This window comes from Penicillium longicatenatum (assembly GCF_028827895.1).
Source record: "Penicillium longicatenatum strain IBT 33135 chromosome Unknown contig_4_segment0_segment0, whole genome shotgun sequence".
Classification (NCBI taxonomy): domain Eukaryota; kingdom Fungi; phylum Ascomycota; class Eurotiomycetes; order Eurotiales; family Aspergillaceae; genus Penicillium; species Penicillium longicatenatum.
The window spans coordinates 98,383-116,063 of record NW_026643122.1 but is presented as its reverse complement, the minus strand read 5'-3'; the positions used below and the strand labels follow the sequence as shown (position 1 = coordinate 116,063).

The following is a 17,681-nucleotide window of genomic DNA, read 5'->3' as shown; positions in this document are numbered from 1 at the left end:
CATCTTTCTTCCACCAACCACCATGCCACCAATTCGCTCCCAAAATCGTCAAAAATTGACACAACAAGAAGGCAATATCTTATTTGCTATCCAGGCTATCAAAAAGCAGGAAAATTTGTCAATTCGCAAAGCAGCATATATATATAATATCCCATATATAACGTTATACGCGCGTCTTCACGGACGTCAAAACCGCGTCGAATTACACGCAAATTTATTTAAATTGACTGAAATTGAGGAGAATTCGCTTAGAAATTAGGTGATTTCTATGGATATACGTGGAGTAGCACCACGACCTTCTATAGTGCAAGAAATGGCTAATCTCTTACTCGCGACACGTGGAATAACCCCGATCTAAACCGTCGGCAAAAATTAGGTTATAAAATATGTTAAACGACACCTAGAACTCGATATAAGGTTCTCTAGACGCTATAATTATAAGCGGGCAAAGTGCGAGGACCCAAGAATCATTATAGAATGGTTCGACCTGGTTTAAAAGACGATCCTTAAGTATGGTATTTAGTAAGATGATATCTATAACTTTAATAAGACAGGCTTCGCGATGGGCTTAACCACGACCGCAAAAGTCATTACAAGAGTAGAATATTATGGTCGACGCTCTCTTTTATAGCCTAGAAATCGTGAATAGGTAACCTCGATTAAGTGTATAGGCGCGTCTAGATATAGCCTTCCTCTAATGGTTATCTTTAAGGGTAAAATACTTATTAGAGGCTAGGTTGAAAATTTGATACTTCCGGACGACTAGTAATTCTAGGTTAGTCTAAATGGATAGACCTTGGACGAAATTAGACTTTGCTGGCTTAAAAAGGTCTTTCTTCTATCGACTTTCTTAAGGTTAAAGGGGATATATCGACTTCTAGTTCTAGATGGTCATAGAAGCCATCTAACTCCAAAATTCGACGAAATTTACTCTTAAAATCATGTGATTCTAATCTATATGCCAGCGCACTTATCATATCTTTTATAACCGCTCGACGTGGGTTGTTTTGCGGTCTTAAAGCGCGCGTACGGGAAGTGCGTTAAGGATATGATGCGGCGTGGTCAGAACCATATCGATAAGATAGACTTTCTTAACACTTTTCCGACCGCTCGAATCGAAGCTTTCAAAGCAGAAACGATCAAGAATAGCTTCTCGGTAACTAGTTTAGTTCCATATAACCCAGATCGAGTTATTTTAAAGCTTAATATCTAGCTCCGGACACCTACACCACCACCATCTCAAGGAAGCTAAAGCAGCGCGTGGGAGCCTAAGACACCATTAAATTATAAGTAGCTTTAAAAGCAAGCTTCTTTAATTAAGAAGCTCTTATAAAAGCGCTCTAAGAGCCCACCAAGCCCAGTCAATTCCGCTGTAGATTAGGTGTTTAAAGCGTGCTAAATCATGATGTAAAAGACAGCTTTTCTAGCTCGTGAGAACCAGCTCTTACGCGCTGGCGCGGAGAAAACAGAGCAAAAAAAAAAGCACGTTCTAAACTCCAGATATCAGCTCCAGGAGGCCTATCTGTCGCTGAGCTTCGAGAACTGGCTCAAAATGATCGAAATAGTCAAATTGAAGCTCCATTCGACCAGCCAACCGGTCAAGCAGAAGCACAAAAACGACGACCTAGGGCGCCACCAAGATGCTCTGAGTGCAATATCCAGGGTCATAAGAGAACGCATTGTCCAAATTTGATTAAATAGCTTAGATATTTAATATCATGTTATTTCGGGTGAATTGTGCTGGTTTGAATTAATTGATCCGCCCGACCGGGATGATCCGCTCAGTGGTGAATTACGTTAAGAAGGAGAGTTCACTTAGTTGACTACGTGGCGCGCCCGTACAAAAGTTCCATTTGTCTGTGGCTGAGCTGTATAATGTCATCGCAAAGCAAAGAGTAGGTGTCCATTCGGATGCACTCGCTTGCTTGACCCCACTTTGAGCCTCAGGGAGTGGTCCATAGCCCCGAAGCTATGCCAAGTTTTCGCGATAGCGCTGACAAGGGCGTCCCTGGATTGGCCGCACAGACCATTAAAGTGCCTTAGTGCGCTGTTTGAGAACCCTGACCCTCAATTAGGACTGGCTTGGAGCTGGGGGCCAATTCTGGGCAAATCGGCACGGTCGGGGTGGAAACACCGATGGACTAAGGGGGACCTATATTTAAACTGACCAGAGAGAAGTTTTTTTCCAGCCCTTGAGGTGCAAATAGTTTGAGGGAAAAAGGACGGATATGAATTAGAATGAAGAGTCTAGAAGAAGAACCTCAGCGTAGAATAGTAAGGACAAGCACAGGTGCGGAGTAGGAATTATGGAAATTGGGAGTGGAGTGTGAGATCAGGGTCCCGCTCTGTTGCCTGCGCACCGAAGCAGCCTTGTTGACAGACGCTTACTTATTCCTGAGCTCTCCCTCCCGGGCTTCTACTTTCTTACATCCTTCACCTTCTCAATAAATTCATCATGTCTGCAGTCACCGCACATTTGATGCGCCGCAGTGTCGAGCTTGCCTCGGAACACCGGCCATCCAAGCCTGAAGATGAGCAGACCCCCGGTGGCCTGGTCGCTCTGTTCATCTTATCAGCCCTAGTGTTTGTACTGATAGGAGGTGCCGTAAGTTTCAACCCGTACCGAAATTATGGAAACCGACTCATCCCGGTGATAGATTGAGTACACCTACGGTAGTGTGGTAGCAACGCTCGCGGCTGTGGAAGACTCCAACCCGGACATCTACGTTCGCATCGATAACGACAACGATGATCTTGCCAAGCCATATGACCCCAACGACCCTGAGCCCGCTGCGGCCCCAACTCCGAAGCCCATCACCAGCAAATTACGCACCACCGTCAAGCACCTCCGTGCTCGTGCTGGTTTCTGGTCGCGTTTCCGCGGCTTCAGCATGTTCGTGACCTATTCCATTGCCCGTGCAATGCTCTCGGCTATCATTCCCGTTCCTTCCAGCTCGTTCATCGGCCAGTTCTTCGTGCAGTCCCTTGTCGGCGTTCTTTTGTCTGGTTTGCAGATGACATGGGTGTGGATAGTCATCACGGAACCATCACCTAAGCGCTTTTATCAGCGTATTCCCAGCTACCGTACCTGGGTCAAGGTTGCCCCCGCTGCTCTTTTGGAGGATGCGTTGACCGCGGCGGCCTTCTTTCTACCGATGGCCGTTGCTCAATTCGCGGGTGCTTTCAACATCACCCCCGGAAACAACAACACCCTCGCTGATATGTGCCGCTGGCTCGCTGTGACTACTGTTCCTGCCATCCTGGCCTTCCTGGTTACTGTCCCCGCCCGCGTCATCTTTGTTCGTGTTGCAGCCTCCATGCTGCCCGAGGAGCAGGAGACTATCGTTCCGTTTGACCGCTCTTTTGGCGGCAAGGTCCAGCCCGCAATTGTTGGGGGCAGTGGCAAGATTGGCCTGCTCGATGCCTGGAAGACATTTGACTGGGCTTCCCGGGTCCGCTTTGTGAAGGTGATTTTCAAGACCTTTGCCATGGAAGTGGCCGTGGGTGCGCTCGCCGTTCTTGTCCTGGGTGGCCAACTGTTTTACATGATGCCCAAGGGCACCCAGGGAAATGGCTCCCCCGAGAAGCCTGTCATTGGGTAGATGTGTTTGAGACCTGGGTTGGGATTAGAATGCTACCTTAAGAATATGTGGCACCACTGACTACTAAGCCGTTGACCGTCTCACTCTCCGTGATTTTCCCCTAAATCCCACCTTTGATGCCTCCTGTATATGTCAATCTCAATTCATTGTAAAGATCGATGTTACATTTATTCCAACCATGGCTTCTTTCGTGTAAACTGCGTCGTATACGTCGTCTAACGTAATAGCTTCCTTTGGCGGAACACCGGCTGACTGGCTGACCGCCTTTTTTATTCTTGTTCTGCCGTCGCCCCTCACCTACTCTTAATCACCCCGCTGTCTACTCACATCATTTATATTATTTCCTACTTGTTGCTTCATCATTCTGACCTCCCAATATGGCGACCTCCCCCGCCGGCCGCATGTTGTCCCGTCAACTGCAGCAGATGCAGTCTGACAAGGACATTCCTGGGATCAGCTGTGGTCTGGTAGATAACAACATCTTCGAATGGGAGGTCATGCTGATGATCTCCGACGATGTTAAATTATATGGAGGTGCGCATGTCCATTTCTTGAGCAACTGCTCAGCCGACTTGGCTATAGCTGGGGCTGAACAACCAGCCTTGCCACCTAAGGTCTAGATCAAGGAAATTCCCAAATGCTAACATCTACATTCAGGCGGGTTTTTTCGAGCTCGCCTTACCTTCCCCTTGGAATACCCGCATATGCCCCCGAAGATGAAATTTGAGTCGTCGCTCTTCCACCCGAACAGTAAGTTGTGACATCCCGATACGAGGACCTTTGGGAAACGGCGAGGCAGGGAGGGAATACCCGGTGCTCTATACGCACGCATGATTGTCTTGCTAATCTGTGTGCTCTGCAGTCTACCCCAACGGAGAAGTTTGTATCTCAATTCTGCACCCCCCAGAGGAGGACAAATACGGCTACGAATCTGCTGCCGAGCGCTGGTCGCCGGTCCAGACCCCCGAGACCATACTGCTTTCCGTGATCTCCATGCTGTCCAGCCCCAACGACGAGAGCCCTGCCAATGTGGAAGCTGCCCGGCTGTGGCGGGAGGATCCCGCTGAGTTCAAGAAGCGGGTGCGTCGGTGCGTGCGCGATAGTCTGGAGGAATAAACGGGAACAGGATCATTATCTACTTGTCAAGGTGCATCTGGATGGTCATTTTATTCTTTACCCCCGGGACTCATGATCGACCTCGGGTTCCATTTCTTTGTGCTCGGTGGGCTCTCCTTTGCATGATAGAGTGAGCGAGATGGGGAATCTTACAAGGGTGGAATGATATTGCATTCATTCGTGGCTGCCGCTTTTCTTTCCTTTTTTTTTCTTTGCACAATCTGGGTTACTGGAGTTGCGTGATCTACCGACTCACATTCGGGTCTACTTTTGGTTTGATGACTTACTATAGTTGATGGTAATACAACATGGAGTTATACCCCGCAAATCTGGCTAAAATTTAGACTTGAAGGAATAGAAGGGCTTCAAAATCGGTTCGTAGTCGTGCCATTCTGTTATGTTGTTACTGTACAGTATATGCACATTCAATTGGTGCGAAGCACCTGGTGTCTGGTATGATTTTCTTGGTTCTACAAACTAATGTCGACCGATAATTTTCTCTGCGATATCTGTCCTGCCTTCTCTGTGCCTCTGAAGACCTCTAGCGAGATCAAACATAGATGGTTTTTTCAAGATGTTGTTGGGCCTTGTCGGGTATATATCCAAGAAACATGCAATGCGAGAGACCAGGGACGGAACTTTCGATAACTTCGTGGCAAGGCAAATGAGAACGCTGTCTAGTTTTCGTCCCGGAAAGTGGTGCATGATATTTCTCAGAAAATCACCTCAATACCTCAAGACCCTGAACAATGGTATGGAATCCGAGCATGGATCCAAGGCCACTTGAGAGGTGGAGAGGATGCTCACGAGGAGAGACAATAAGGATGGTTCCGTTCTTCAAGCGCTTTAATAGATAGTTGAGATGAAGTGACAGTCTCCATTACAAGGCGTTGCAACACCGGCTTTTCATCAAAAGCGGGTCTAGTATAGCTATTCGCTCCAAATGGAACAAAAAACCCCGAGCCAACAGTGCTTCTAATGATAAAATGATAAACCAATGATGGCTTCGAGCGGCCACAATAACTGCGTAGCGAGACATTCATTCAAGACCAATTTTCGTTTCCAACTGTTCCGTGCTGTGCCCTCTGATCGAGGACTCCCAGCCCGGTCGATCAAGTCGTTTCATCGTTCTCATATCTTGCGAGCTTGCTGGGTAGGTGCACTAGTAAGGCTGAGAGGCCAGAGAAAGAGGGAATCAAAAGGCACAGGGGGATTGTCGGTTGTTCAAATCTCGAAAAGGCAGAAGATTACCAAACCATGTTAACTATACAAAGCTACAAGAGCCAGTTAAGTCGCATCACTTTGTATTTACACAATCCCCCGTCCACTGGCTGTGTGCATTTGCTCGATCCTGAAGTACCCATACTACGAGACACCAGGAAAGGAGGTCAAGTCCAACAAGGATTTCAAATCCATCGACGTAGAATAGGAAGGCTTCTCCCGACCCATGTCTATATGAAAGTTGTCACCGGTTCGCATTTATGCATCCGCTAGGGTAATCAGGTAAATGTGGTCTGAAATGAGACGGGTTAATCAAGATTGGACATTTGAGGCATTCATAAATAGCCTTTGATAATGGCTATACCTACTATACGTACTACCTTAGGTGGTATTGTTGATAATAATCTTTCTTGTCAATTCAGCCCCGCCCGCAGGTTTGACTTACCTTAGCAGTCATGTCAATTTGGGAGGAAGTATTATGAATGATAACTACAGAGGGGTTATTCAGAGGCAAGTACCAGATCACGTCGCAAATGTCCTGTGGACAGCAGTGGTGATGGGAAGCAGAATGAGGAGCTCATCCTCGGTCTAAAGGGGTCATAGCCTCCACAGACAACGTAGAGTCTCCCAAGCTCCCAGAATCACTAGCCAATGTAGTAAAATGCGCAGAAATTCTGCATGCTAAAAATCCATGTCAAATTGCTCTTTCATTGTACAATCACCAGAAGAGAGGACCTCCCTTCAGAGAGCTGTTGTATACGGCCGATTTCGCATGACGTCATTGTCCAAGCTCGAAACCTTGATATCAAACATCGTCTGATCCCAGTCAATCCTCCTTCTCTCTTCATCATTCCACGGCTCAACTAATACAATGGAGCGCCCAGGTCCGTTACCTTGTATAATGCTTTTCGCGGACATGTCATTAATCAAGGTCTATAGTGGAAGAAATAAAGGTGGTCATCCAACTGCTTACCCAGTCCTCACCTTCGTTGCAACAAAAATGCCTCGAGCGATATTTCACTGCGGATGCCTCGTTCTATCATCCATTTTGTTATGTTCCCAGCTTTGAGGGGAGCCGGTGGTTCGTGCTCAAGATTTTCCAATGGTACAAAATCATGTCACCGCGGGTTGAAATGGAAATACATTCTGTCGGTGAGTCGTATCATGCGCTATACGTCGTTCCACTGACTAAAAGTGTTCAGCATTTGATGAGCAGAGCCTTAAGCTTTATGTTCACATGTCCCAAATATTCTCAATCTGGATCGTACCCTTCCATGTCGCACCTGTGACTCTTACGACGGTGCTTGACCTGACACCCGAGTCCAGCCAGAGTCGTCAAGACCAACCCCTGTACTACATCAAAAGACAGGAGGATCTGTATCAGACGTCGGAGTTTATCAAGTTCCTACTACCCCACGTGGGCCACTGGCTAATTTCGGCCTGGCATCTATTCGCAACCTTCTTCTGTATCATCGGTGCTTATGCTCTTTGGCCAATGCTCTGGTTAGAGGAAAATAACTACCTGCCTGGTCGAATTGCACAAGGTAATATAGCCTATGATCTTGGTCGGAATATTAGGGATATTAAGCAGAAGTGATCTTGGGCTGAGTTTAAGTAGATAGAACAGCAGGATGTATATGAATTTGATTCTTTAATAGCCCTGGAAGAGTTTCTTTTTGAAAAAAACGCTTATTTCACATAAATTGAGCAAGATGAATTTGAGGTGTCACCTTGTGAACTCTGGGTGGAGTACGTATTGAATGCCTTGAGCATGAAAGCTACTCATGAAATTCAATGCTAGCGGGGCTCCCCCGTGAGTTCGGTCATCTTATTCCGTCGCAGATTATGACTCGTGCTGAAAAATTACTCTTTTTTGTGCTGCCTCTGCAACGCGTTGCGGAACTCGCGCTCTTTCTCAACAACCATCATTGGTAAACCACGTCCAATACCGAAGAGAACAAAAAGGGCCCACTTCCACCGGAAAGGATTGACAGCCAGCACAAAGATGTACCAATAGATGAGCTCGGCGTAAGTGAAAAATTCAAAAGCACTTGTGGGCGCAAATCGTTTCATGAAGCGCGTAAAGTCTATCCAAGTCTTCATTTGTTGCTCAGTAGGGCGAGCAAGTGGATCCAGCAAGAACATGAGGAAGAATCGTGTGTAGACACCGATATGCATGTTCCCAACCGTCCCAATTGCATCAACATAGGTGCTATTCGTGCCGACGATAGATAGGTATTCAGGGTAGGGAGGAAATACTTGCAGATACCAGTTTGGTGGGCCGAAGTCTTCGTCGTCAAGGATCTGGTCTGGAAGCATATTGAGAGACGGGCGTTTAAATCCAGTTGCCATCACAATCACATCACCCTCCACTAACCGCTCTTTGCCGGGGCCCCCCTTGGGCACACCTTGAGCTCGGTGGTTGAATAGGACGCCAGTCTCCTTGAGGGAGACAATATCACCCCGTAGCCATTGGGCCTTGCCCTCCCGGATCTGCTCAAAGAGCTCCGAGTTGGCCATAGGGGTCTGGGTGAATATTCCATCATTGACCGGGGCAATATCTTGGAGGTCTCGATAGAAGAATTTTCGCAGAAGCCATTCAGGAATCCAGGACAGAGAGGTCTCTTGGCCAAAAATATTGCATGCGAGCAAGGACTGGACTAAGATATTCCGAGGAATGATCCACTTGTCAGATCTCGAAAGAACATCAATCTCCGCAGCACCCGACTTGACGGCAAATTCTAGTGCCTCGATAGCACTAGCTCCACCACCAACGATGAGAACCTTCTTGCCCTTGACATTCTTGCCGTCGAGATTGGATGAATGATAAATATGGCCTTTGAAGTTTTGTTGATCAGGTAAAGTAGGCATCAGCGGATCTCCACAGACACCTACGGCCGTGACAATGCCGTCAAATACGCCGTACTTCTCTTCGTCATCGTTGATGATCCACTGGCCGCTTTTGTTCTTTTGGACGGATGTGACAGGAGTGTCAAAGACGGTTCGTCGCTCCAGATCATAACGCTTCCATAGACCGACAATTTGCTCTTTGATTTGGGCCTGGGTTGGATAGGCACTGGTGTATTGGACGGATGGGTGGAATCGATACATGAGGCTGTTAATTTGAAGCGCAGACGTGGAATTGACTCTCTGAAAGGCATTAGTATGAGGTCAAAAATCTTCCTCGAACACGTACACTCCAAATCCCACCAAGACCTTTCTCCTGGGACCGACCCTCAAATATTTGTACATCGAAACCATGACCAACGCAATGGGCAGCTGAGGAAACCCCAGTCAGCCCGGCGCCAATCACGGCAACTCTTTTTCGCGGAGCATCGGAATTGTTGGCCGCGGGAGGAGGGGGCACAGGCGCAAAGATATATCTTAGGACCGTTTGAAGGACCAGGTAGAGCCAAGTAAAGGTCTCTACGAATGGATGGCGAATGATAGCCGGGATGGAGGACTCCGCGGAGGGCGCCATGACTTGGAACGATCGGAACGTGTGTGAGTATAGGGAAAAAGAAAAGCGAGTGTAAGCCTAGGAATTCTCCGGACCTTGCATTTGTATGGTTTCCATCTTGCAATGAGTGACGTGGATAAGTGGAGCCATAGCTCTGTTCTTTCATGTGAAAGAGCTAAGAGGAAATGCCACTTACCGGCACCGCGCCCTTGACGTCATCAACAACTGTACTAGGACTTACCAGATGTACCGCAACGCTGGAGAACATGGTTCAAACCAGAGTAGAGGGCATGTGGTCGCAGGTACATATTCTTTGAAGAATTGATTGCATGGGATTCCTCGAATCATGAATTTTCGGATCACATGTAGATGGGGCTCAAGTACCTGAAAATGTCATACGCTAGAACCTTGGAAAAAGGTACCCGAGTTTCATGGTTCCAAGGTTGATCCTTAGTACCTTTACTACAGAAGTATCCACTAGGAATATTGAAGCCTACTGATCCACCTCCAGCTCGGGATCTTGGGAATATAAGCCAAGGTGGCTGTTTCAATCTTCCAAGTTTATTTATCGCCATGACAGTCATATCAAGCAATACCAGAGCAAATATGACTCTAATGGCCCTTATCCTTTCAGTTGATGCTTCGGAAATCCTCTTCTGTCACCCCATTTTACCCCTTAAGCGCCTTCCTATTGATCTTGATTGATTCAACCGAGGACCAGGTTTCAGATATGGATGGTGAAGGACAAGGATTTGTTCTGTAGCCATAGAGGTGGCTCCTATAGTTCCCCTTCCTGTGCATCCCGTGTCTCTGGCGCGTCTTTGCGTCTTTTTCCACTTCCTTTTTGTCTTCTTTGCTGGATTCACCACATTAGTGGCATTGGACGCAGTGAAGTCAGAGATAATGCTCTTAAGGCAGTCAGGCATCTCTTTAACCTCATTCTTCAAATTTTCACAGGCTTTGACGTAAACCCCCATTCAGTACACAATTCATGGCTTGGTGCTGTTTCTTCGTTCTTTTTTTTTTTTTTTTTTTTTTTTCAGTGTTCCTCCCTTGCGTCCTTGCGTAAGGTCGAATAATGCAAGTCCTGACACAAGGTCTTCGAAGACCGGGCTATCGAATCAGCTGTAAAAGCATGTGAGATTTCCGGACCGAAAAGGACAATGGTGCAGGATGTATGTCTTCCCCCTCCCCGTTGGAATGTAATTCGACCACTTCATGGGCAGGCATGCCTCGGAGATTATTTTTATTGACTTAGGGCGTCAGCCACTGCTCTAGAGCCTTCGATTCTTTGTTGCCTTTTCCCTTGAGTATTCTGAGTTCAAGGATAAATGGGACCTTCTGCGTGAAAATGAAATGGAGAAAAATGAAATACAAAGACATAAATTCTTACTCGGATTTCGCTTTGAACCTCGGTTTCAAGGACTGATCAAATCTCTGGATTGTCATTGCATATACCTGGTCTCCGCGATTCCTCAAAACGCATCCATCAAGCTCGACCAAATCTATCTGGGTTGATGTACAAGGAAAATATCAAAATTCACGACCCGGCCATGCAGGGCACGATCTAATGTACGGGAATAAAGGAATCAAACAGAGGGAAGCCAACGGAGCGGGGAGGCACAATAAATCATAAAGAAAGCAAGATGAATGAAATCGTAGAGGCGTTAATAAGCATGTATCCAGACAACTTTGGAAGGTCGGAGTCCACGGTAGACAGCTTTTAGGTTTGAGAAGCTTTACCGTTGAAGAACCAACTACTTCTCTTTGGTTCTTGCGAATTCTTCTCGGAGTTCACTGTCTCCGAGCCCCCTGTGCCTCTTAGAGGCTTGGCGATCCTCCCAAAGCTGAAACTCCCATTGCTGTCCATGACGGGAAGGCCGCGGGTGGAACCTTGCTTGGCAGCCTCCAGGCGCTCCTTGACGGCAGTGAGTTGCGCTTCAAATCTATGCAGAGTTTAGTATAAAGGCGGAAAAATGAAACACGGAAATACATACCGGTGATTCGCCTGGGTCAGTTTCTCCTGGCTCTCCTGGAGTAGACCCTCCAGACTAGCGATGCGCTCGTTCCGTGCAATCAGCTTCCTCTCGGCAATAGCCACTTCCTTCTTCAGACTGCTGTTCTGCTCCACGAGTTGGCGCTGGACGTGAGTCAATTGCTCTAGATTGCGTTCCAGGAAGGCCATCTTCTTCTGTTGGGCACGGTTATTGGACGACCGAAGCACATTGTTGTACTGTTCGCGAGCGTCGTCCAGAGAGATCTCCAACTCAACCACTCGCTCGCAGCGGTTCTGCAGGTCACGCATCAGGGATTTCTTCATGGCATCGAACTCGGCAATCTGCTGCTGTAGGGTCTTGCTGGCGGTGCCGTTGGTGGAGGTTCGCGACTGCGTGTCAACTAGCGATTGTCGCATCGTGGTCAATTCCTCATCCTTGCGAATGATTTCAGTGCGGAGCTCCTCGACCGCCGCAGTCTCGGCTTCCTTCCGACTGGTGAAGGACTTTTCCAGCCGCTCCCGGATCTCTTCGATGTCATTCTCGCTCAGGTTTCGGGTCAAAAGATCTTCATACTCCTGTTGAACCTCGCCTAGTTTCTTCTCCAGCTCCACCCGGCGGCTGTCCTGCAGCTCGCTGAAGTCGCCTCGGTCATTCATCGTCAACTCGGCCTGTCGGATCAACCCCTGTGTCTCTAGCAGACTGGCGCGAAGCTCAAGGATGTCATCGGGGGCGATGGTCTCTCCAACTGCGCTGACCTCGTGTAGCGCGTCAACGCGCTGAATCAAATCCTGCAACTTGCGCTCATTGTCGGAGAATACCTCACCACCGAGATCAAACCCAGCCATCATCTTTGCCATCTTCTCGGCCTTCTTCTTCTCCTTTTCATCCAGGGCAGCCGTGGTCTCCTTGGCTCGCATGCGAACGTCAAGCAACTGCTGCTTCACCTCATCCAATTCACTTGTGAGTTCGGAGTTGGCCTCCCGGAGGCCATCCATGGTGATTGCCGCTTCTTTGCCCTCGTAAGAAACCTTCTCAAGTTGCATGCGCAGCTCATTGACTTCAGTGTTCAACCGATCGTTGTCCTTGCCCGAGCGCCCAGCATTTTCTTTCATGGACTTCAGCTCCTCTCGAGCTTCACGGAGACCACGTTCGACGTTGACAATATGGGTCTCTTTCTCGGCGATTTGATCCTGCAATTCATTCTCGCGGCGAAGGAACTCTTCCCGCTCATCCTTTTCCAACACCAGGCTGGGGGTACTTGAGCGGTCTCCAAACCGGGAGTCCGGTCGTGGGGTCTCCGAACGGGCAGTCTCTTGTAATCGCGATGGCGTGGCCGGTCGAGGGGCACGCGCCTCTGCCCTAGCAGCACTGGCGACTTCATTGCCGCGAGCGGGGGTCCATCGATCCTTAGGAACACTTTCACCCCCACGCCACACATTGACCTCAGTCTCCAGTGCAGAAATGTAACTCTCAAATGTAGTCATCTGGCTCTGCGCCTTGCGTAGAAGCTGCTTCATTTCAGCCGGGCTCAGTTCCGCATTTACCTTGGCAGTGTTCTTAATGGCCTTGGCTCGCACACCGAATCGCAAGGTCGAAATAGTTTCCGCATCGTTGTAACTACTTGGCGAACAATTGATGATCAGGGTAGTCCGCGAATTACCACCCAGCGATTCCTGCAGAATTCGAGTGAGTTTCGAGTCACGGTATGGAATGTGAGTTGATTTGCCGTCCGTCAGTGCATTAATGACCATGCCGAGCGCACTCAAACTCTTGTTGATCTTTTTCGCCTCTTCCAATGTCTGTCCACTTGCTCCAGTCTTGCCGACCTTCTCACTACCGGCCAAATCAACCAAGAACAGCTGGCCGCTCTTCGCGGATCCGGTTTCGATATTCTTTTGGCTGACAGTGATGACGAAAATGGAGTGTGAACGGGAAGACTCCTGGTTCATGTTGGTGGCTGCCACGGCGCGAGAATTTCCACCGCGGCGCATGACCTCGTAAACCTCTTGCACGCTCGACACATAGACCTCCAGCAGTCCCTTGACATAGACTCCACGGGACTTCTCCTCGTGCACGGGCAAGTTGTCGTTCTGAGGCACTAGCAGATCGCGAATGCGCTCCATATAAATTTCCATGTAGCTGACTCGCACGGTGTACTCGATGTTGCTCGGACTGGTCAGGATGCTAGCGAAGATTTGTTCGACAATACGCGGAATGATACCCTTGCCCTCCTCGTCATCAATGTCAGAACCCATCATTGTATACGACTTTCCGGCACCCGTCTGACCATACGCCAATACCGTTCCGTTGTATCCATTTAGAATATCGTCCACCGTGGGCCGGATCGAGAAATCGAAGATATCGGCTTGCGGTGAGCCCATAGGAAACACACGGTCGAAAGTGAAGGATCCCGTGCCCTCTCGCGACTAGAGTCTGTTAGCATGCCTGCGTCAGACTAGATCCCAAGTCCGCGCTCACGTTAATAGCACATGACTCTTCATTTTCGAAGTCGACGATCGGTGTACCACCAGAACCTAATTCCACCTTATTCTGGGGACGGAACCGGGCGACCACTAGACACGTTGAGGGTTAGCTATAATTTCATCCGACGCTCGTGCTGTGCGTACCCTTAATAGTGTTCGACCCCGCGGACCTATTTATGCAGTCAGTAAATCCGTTCAAGCTCATAGAGACCAAGGAAGCACCCACGCCATGTTAGCAGAGAGCCTCCCGCGGAAACAAATAAACCCCCTAAGAGGGGCAGATCAAGCTCGAGGGGCTTTGAGTTATGTCACGGGGATTTCTGGAGGGTCCAGGGTCAGGGGTTCTTCCACTAGCGCGAAAAATTGAAGAACGAAAGAATAAAAACGCAAAAGAAATGTAACACGCAGAAGATCCAACACACCAGGCGGATTCGGGAGGTGCAAAGAGAGAAGAGGTGTGGGTGTGGGTGGATCTGTTGACAGTCGCCCGTTTGGCGTTCTTGGCCGACCGCCCCAGACTGAGCATGGATGAAAAAGTATACTCCATAATACGCAAAACACCAAGATCAAGGCGTCAATTCGATTTTAAGCTATTGGTCCAATTGCTGTTGCTTGTTATTTATTACAGGAGCAACGACCATGTTGAATAAAAATAAAAAATGCTCATGCAATAGAAGCTATGGAAAGAAGTGACCAATGCACCGGGGAAATAAGTAAACAATGAGAAAATCTGCACAGGGACAAGATGAGAAGAAAAAGAAAAAAGAACCAGGCGCCTAAACCCCATGCTTTGCATAAAAAGCTTCATTGAAGACCTTGACTTCATCCCGGCACTTGTCTGCTGATGTCGGGACAAGCTTTAAGCAAAACTCCCAACCGGAACGAGAAAGAGAGTAAAGAGTTACTTAATCCTCCCAGCTCTTCTCCACGGTCTCTCGGACACGCTTAATATATTCCTTGCGATTGTCCTTGTAAAGGTTCGAGGCTTCGACGTTGGCCGGGGAAGAGGTGTTGGGGTCATTGAGCAAACTATAAGACTGGAGTTAGATTATCTTGCAGCGCGATTTGAGTTAATCCGGAGCCTTACCTCTGGATGCTGGTCAAAATGGCTGCCACATCATATGTTGGACTCCAGCGGTTCTGGAGAATATCAAGGCAAAGTTCGCCCGTGCCGTAGACATTTGGATGAAACATTTGACTGATGAACTTGACGCCGGGGGGCTTATTTGGGTACTGTTCCTCGAAGTTCATCACCAAGCGGAAAGTGCCATCCTCAAAGGGCGTGTCTGCGGGGCCAATAATGACGGCATTCCTAACAACTCATCAGTCGATTGAACTCAAAGTTGTCTTGATTCATTCGTACCAGGTCATGACATTGTCAGCTACTGGCGAGGCAGAGACGCCAGCGGGGGGGTCAGTTTGCATGCGCTGGAAGATTGAATTAGCGGGGCGAACAAGGTTGCCATGAGGACCATGCGAGGAGAAGAATAGAGTCATCTAGAGAATCACATCATGCTGACTGAAGAATGATGATAAAAGATTCATGGATGCCAAGATCATTGAGTTGAGCTTGAATCCCGATTCAATCTCTAATTGACATCACTCAATGGCCTAATGATGCTGAACATACCTTGAAGTCACGCATGAGGCGACGGCGAGCAGAGGTCGACATGATGGATATGAAAGACTGTTTTATGAAAAGGCTGCACAAAAGCTGACGGTTTTGTAAAGGGAAGAAGAAGCTACAGCGTTGAAGCACTATGAGTTTCTTTGCGAGAGCACGAGGAGGGGAACAATCCGGAGCTACTCTCTGTATGGGGAAACTACCCTCATCAGGTAATATATGTTTATCCGACATCTTCACTTATGTCATATCATGTGATCTCTAGCAGCCTCGGTCCAGGCGGTTAACGGCGGTTGCGGGAACGGGTGCATTCCGTGTACTCGGCCTAAGGGCTATGAATCAGTGACTTCTTCTTCTTCTTCTTCTTCTTCTTACCTTTGCCATCGAACAGCCATCTTCCCTTCTGAATATAGCCACATATCCTCAGTATATCGGGAAAAAAAAATGACCATCACTCCTGGGTTGTCTGTTCGCCTTTCCAAGCGGGCCATCGTCCCCGCATTCCGCGGACAGAGGCAGTTTAGCTCCGCACGCTCGATGCTGAAAGAGATTCAGGATGCCTACATTATCAGTGCTTCCCGAACCCCGACAGCCAAGGTGTGTCGACTTAAAGAAAGCTATCAGAGCTCGACAGCTGACTATATTCTCATTAGTTCAATGGTTCATTCGCTTCCGTCTCGGCTCCTGAACTAGGTGCTGTCGCCATCAAGTCTGCTCTGAGCAAGTCCAAGATTCCCGTAGAGAAAATCAGTGATGTCTATATGGGAAATGTTCTGCAGGGATCAGTTGGTCAGGCGCCCGCTCGCCAGGCATCCATCTTTGCCGGTCTGTCTTCGACTGTTGAGGCAGTGACTATCAACAAGGTGTGCTCATCCGGCCTAAAGTCAGTGGCGCTTGCCGCCCAAAATATTCAACTCGGTTTAGCAGAGGCGCAGGTGGCTGGTGGCATGGAGAACATGACCCGAGTTCCGTACTACATGCCTCGGTCTAGTCAGCTACCTCCTTTCGGTGAGATCAAGCTAGAGGATGGTCTGATCAAGGATGGCCTGTGGGACGTGTACAATCAATTCCACATGGGTATTTGCGCGGAGCAGACCGCCAAGAAGTATCAGATTTCGCGGGAAGACCAGGATCAGTACGCCATTCGCTCTTACGAGCGGGCACAGCAGGCCTGGAAAGAGAACCGGTTTGCAGACGAGATTGCCCCCGTCACGGTCAAGAACAAGAAGGGCGAGACTATTGTGGAGCGAGATGAGGGTTATGAGAACCTGCGTGCAGATAAGCTGACCAGTCTGAAACCTGCGTTCCTGCGGGATGGAACTGGCACTGTCACTGCAGGCAATGCGTCTACTATGAACGATGGCGCATCTGCCCTGGTTTTGGTCAACGAGGACTTGGCTCGTGAATTTGGTACTGGAGGACGGGTCCTGGCTCGCATTCTCTCCACTGCCGATGCTGCCATTGACCCGGTTGACTTCCCAGTGGCCCCGGCCAAGGCTGTCCCGATCGCACTTGAACGTGCTGGTATCACCAAGGAGCAGGTGGCTGTGTGGGAGTTCAACGAAGCTTTTGCCGCAGTTATCAAGGCCAATGAGAAAGTAAGTCTCTATATTACACGAGCGATTGACCAAAATCTAGCTAACCTCTCATTAATTCAGATTCTCGGTCTGGAGAATGCCAATGTCAATATGCTAGGTGGTGCTATCTCCCTGGGTCATGCTCTCGGCAGCTCTGGATCGCGTATCCTGGTAACTCTTCTCCACCAGCTCCAACCTGGTGAATATGGCGTCGCTGCTATCTGCAACGGCGGTGGTGCAGCTTCTGCTATGGTTGTACAGAGACTCGATCGCGTGGAGTAAATTTGCTATGAACATTTTAATGATACCCTCACTCCACCAGACCTTCAGCGAGCGCAAGGTTCTGTAGATTCCAAATTTACATTTGCTGTTTTCAGGTTTCGATTCAGATTCAACAAAGTTCTTGTCAAATCAAGCATGCCAGCAGTTGTATATATATATATATATATATTACTACTTAGATAGTATGTACTTGCACGGTGTACCGGTCTTAGGAGCAGTCGCGATGTGCTCACCAGCACGGAATGGATTCCCATTCGATGATCCAAAATGGTCCATCAGTTTAGCCAAGTAGGCTTGTTTAGGAGATAAGACGATTCAT

At 48.5% G+C, this 17,681-nt stretch overlaps 7 protein-coding genes across 7 annotated transcripts; 4 read left to right on the top strand and 3 right to left on the bottom strand.

The window, feature by feature from the left end:
* Nucleotides 1-2,401: 2,401 nt before the first annotated feature.
* Nucleotides 2,402-3,602, top strand: N7484_006832 (uncharacterized protein; the record flags this gene model as incomplete). The annotated part of the gene is made up of 2 exons (XM_057117219.1): nucleotides 2,402-2,605; nucleotides 2,658-3,602. Coding segments are annotated over 2 exons (1,149 nt in total), but the record flags the coding sequence as incomplete, so codon positions are not given.
* Nucleotides 3,603-3,979: 377 nt separating this feature from the next.
* Nucleotides 3,980-4,718, top strand: N7484_006831 (putative ubiquitin conjugating enzyme; the record flags this gene model as incomplete). Its single annotated transcript, XM_057117218.1, has 3 exons — nucleotides 3,980-4,136; nucleotides 4,260-4,352; nucleotides 4,465-4,718. 3 exons carry the CDS (start codon nucleotides 3,980-3,982, stop codon nucleotides 4,716-4,718), a joined length of 504 nt encoding a protein of 167 aa, XP_056970253.1.
* A 2,092-nt stretch (nucleotides 4,719-6,810) lies between these two features.
* Nucleotides 6,811-7,536, top strand: N7484_006830 (uncharacterized protein; the record flags this gene model as incomplete). The annotated part of the gene is made up of 3 exons (XM_057117217.1): nucleotides 6,811-6,823; nucleotides 6,879-7,091; nucleotides 7,142-7,536. 3 exons carry the CDS (start codon nucleotides 6,811-6,813, stop codon nucleotides 7,534-7,536), a joined length of 621 nt encoding a protein of 206 aa, XP_056970252.1.
* A 266-nt stretch (nucleotides 7,537-7,802) lies between these two features.
* N7484_006829 (flavin-containing monooxygenase) lies at nucleotides 7,803-9,420 on the bottom strand (the record flags this gene model as incomplete). The annotated part of the gene is made up of 2 exons (XM_057117216.1): nucleotides 7,803-9,089; nucleotides 9,136-9,420. 2 exons carry the CDS (start codon nucleotides 9,418-9,420, stop codon nucleotides 7,803-7,805), a joined length of 1,572 nt encoding a protein of 523 aa, XP_056970251.1.
* A 1,702-nt stretch (nucleotides 9,421-11,122) lies between these two features.
* On the bottom strand, nucleotides 11,123-14,110 carry N7484_006828 (putative kinesin family protein (KinA); the record flags this gene model as incomplete). The annotated part of the gene is made up of 5 exons (XM_057117215.1): nucleotides 11,123-11,345; nucleotides 11,397-13,822; nucleotides 13,875-13,969; nucleotides 14,024-14,049; nucleotides 14,106-14,110. 5 exons carry the CDS (start codon nucleotides 14,108-14,110, stop codon nucleotides 11,123-11,125), a joined length of 2,775 nt encoding a protein of 924 aa, XP_056970250.1.
* A 674-nt stretch (nucleotides 14,111-14,784) lies between these two features.
* On the bottom strand, nucleotides 14,785-15,551 carry ubc2 (E2 ubiquitin-conjugating protein RAD6; the record flags this gene model as incomplete). Its single annotated transcript, XM_057117214.1, has 4 exons — nucleotides 14,785-14,908; nucleotides 14,967-15,191; nucleotides 15,243-15,307; nucleotides 15,510-15,551. The coding sequence occupies 4 exons, from the start codon at nucleotides 15,549-15,551 to the stop codon at nucleotides 14,785-14,787; spliced, it is 456 nt and encodes a 151-aa protein (XP_056970249.1).
* Nucleotides 15,552-15,947: 396 nt separating this feature from the next.
* Nucleotides 15,948-17,362, top strand: N7484_006826 (thiolase family protein; the record flags this gene model as incomplete). The annotated part of the gene is made up of 3 exons (XM_057117213.1): nucleotides 15,948-16,100; nucleotides 16,157-17,101; nucleotides 17,162-17,362. 3 exons carry the CDS (start codon nucleotides 15,948-15,950, stop codon nucleotides 17,360-17,362), a joined length of 1,299 nt encoding a protein of 432 aa, XP_056970248.1.
* Between the last annotated feature and the right edge of the window lie 319 nt (nucleotides 17,363-17,681).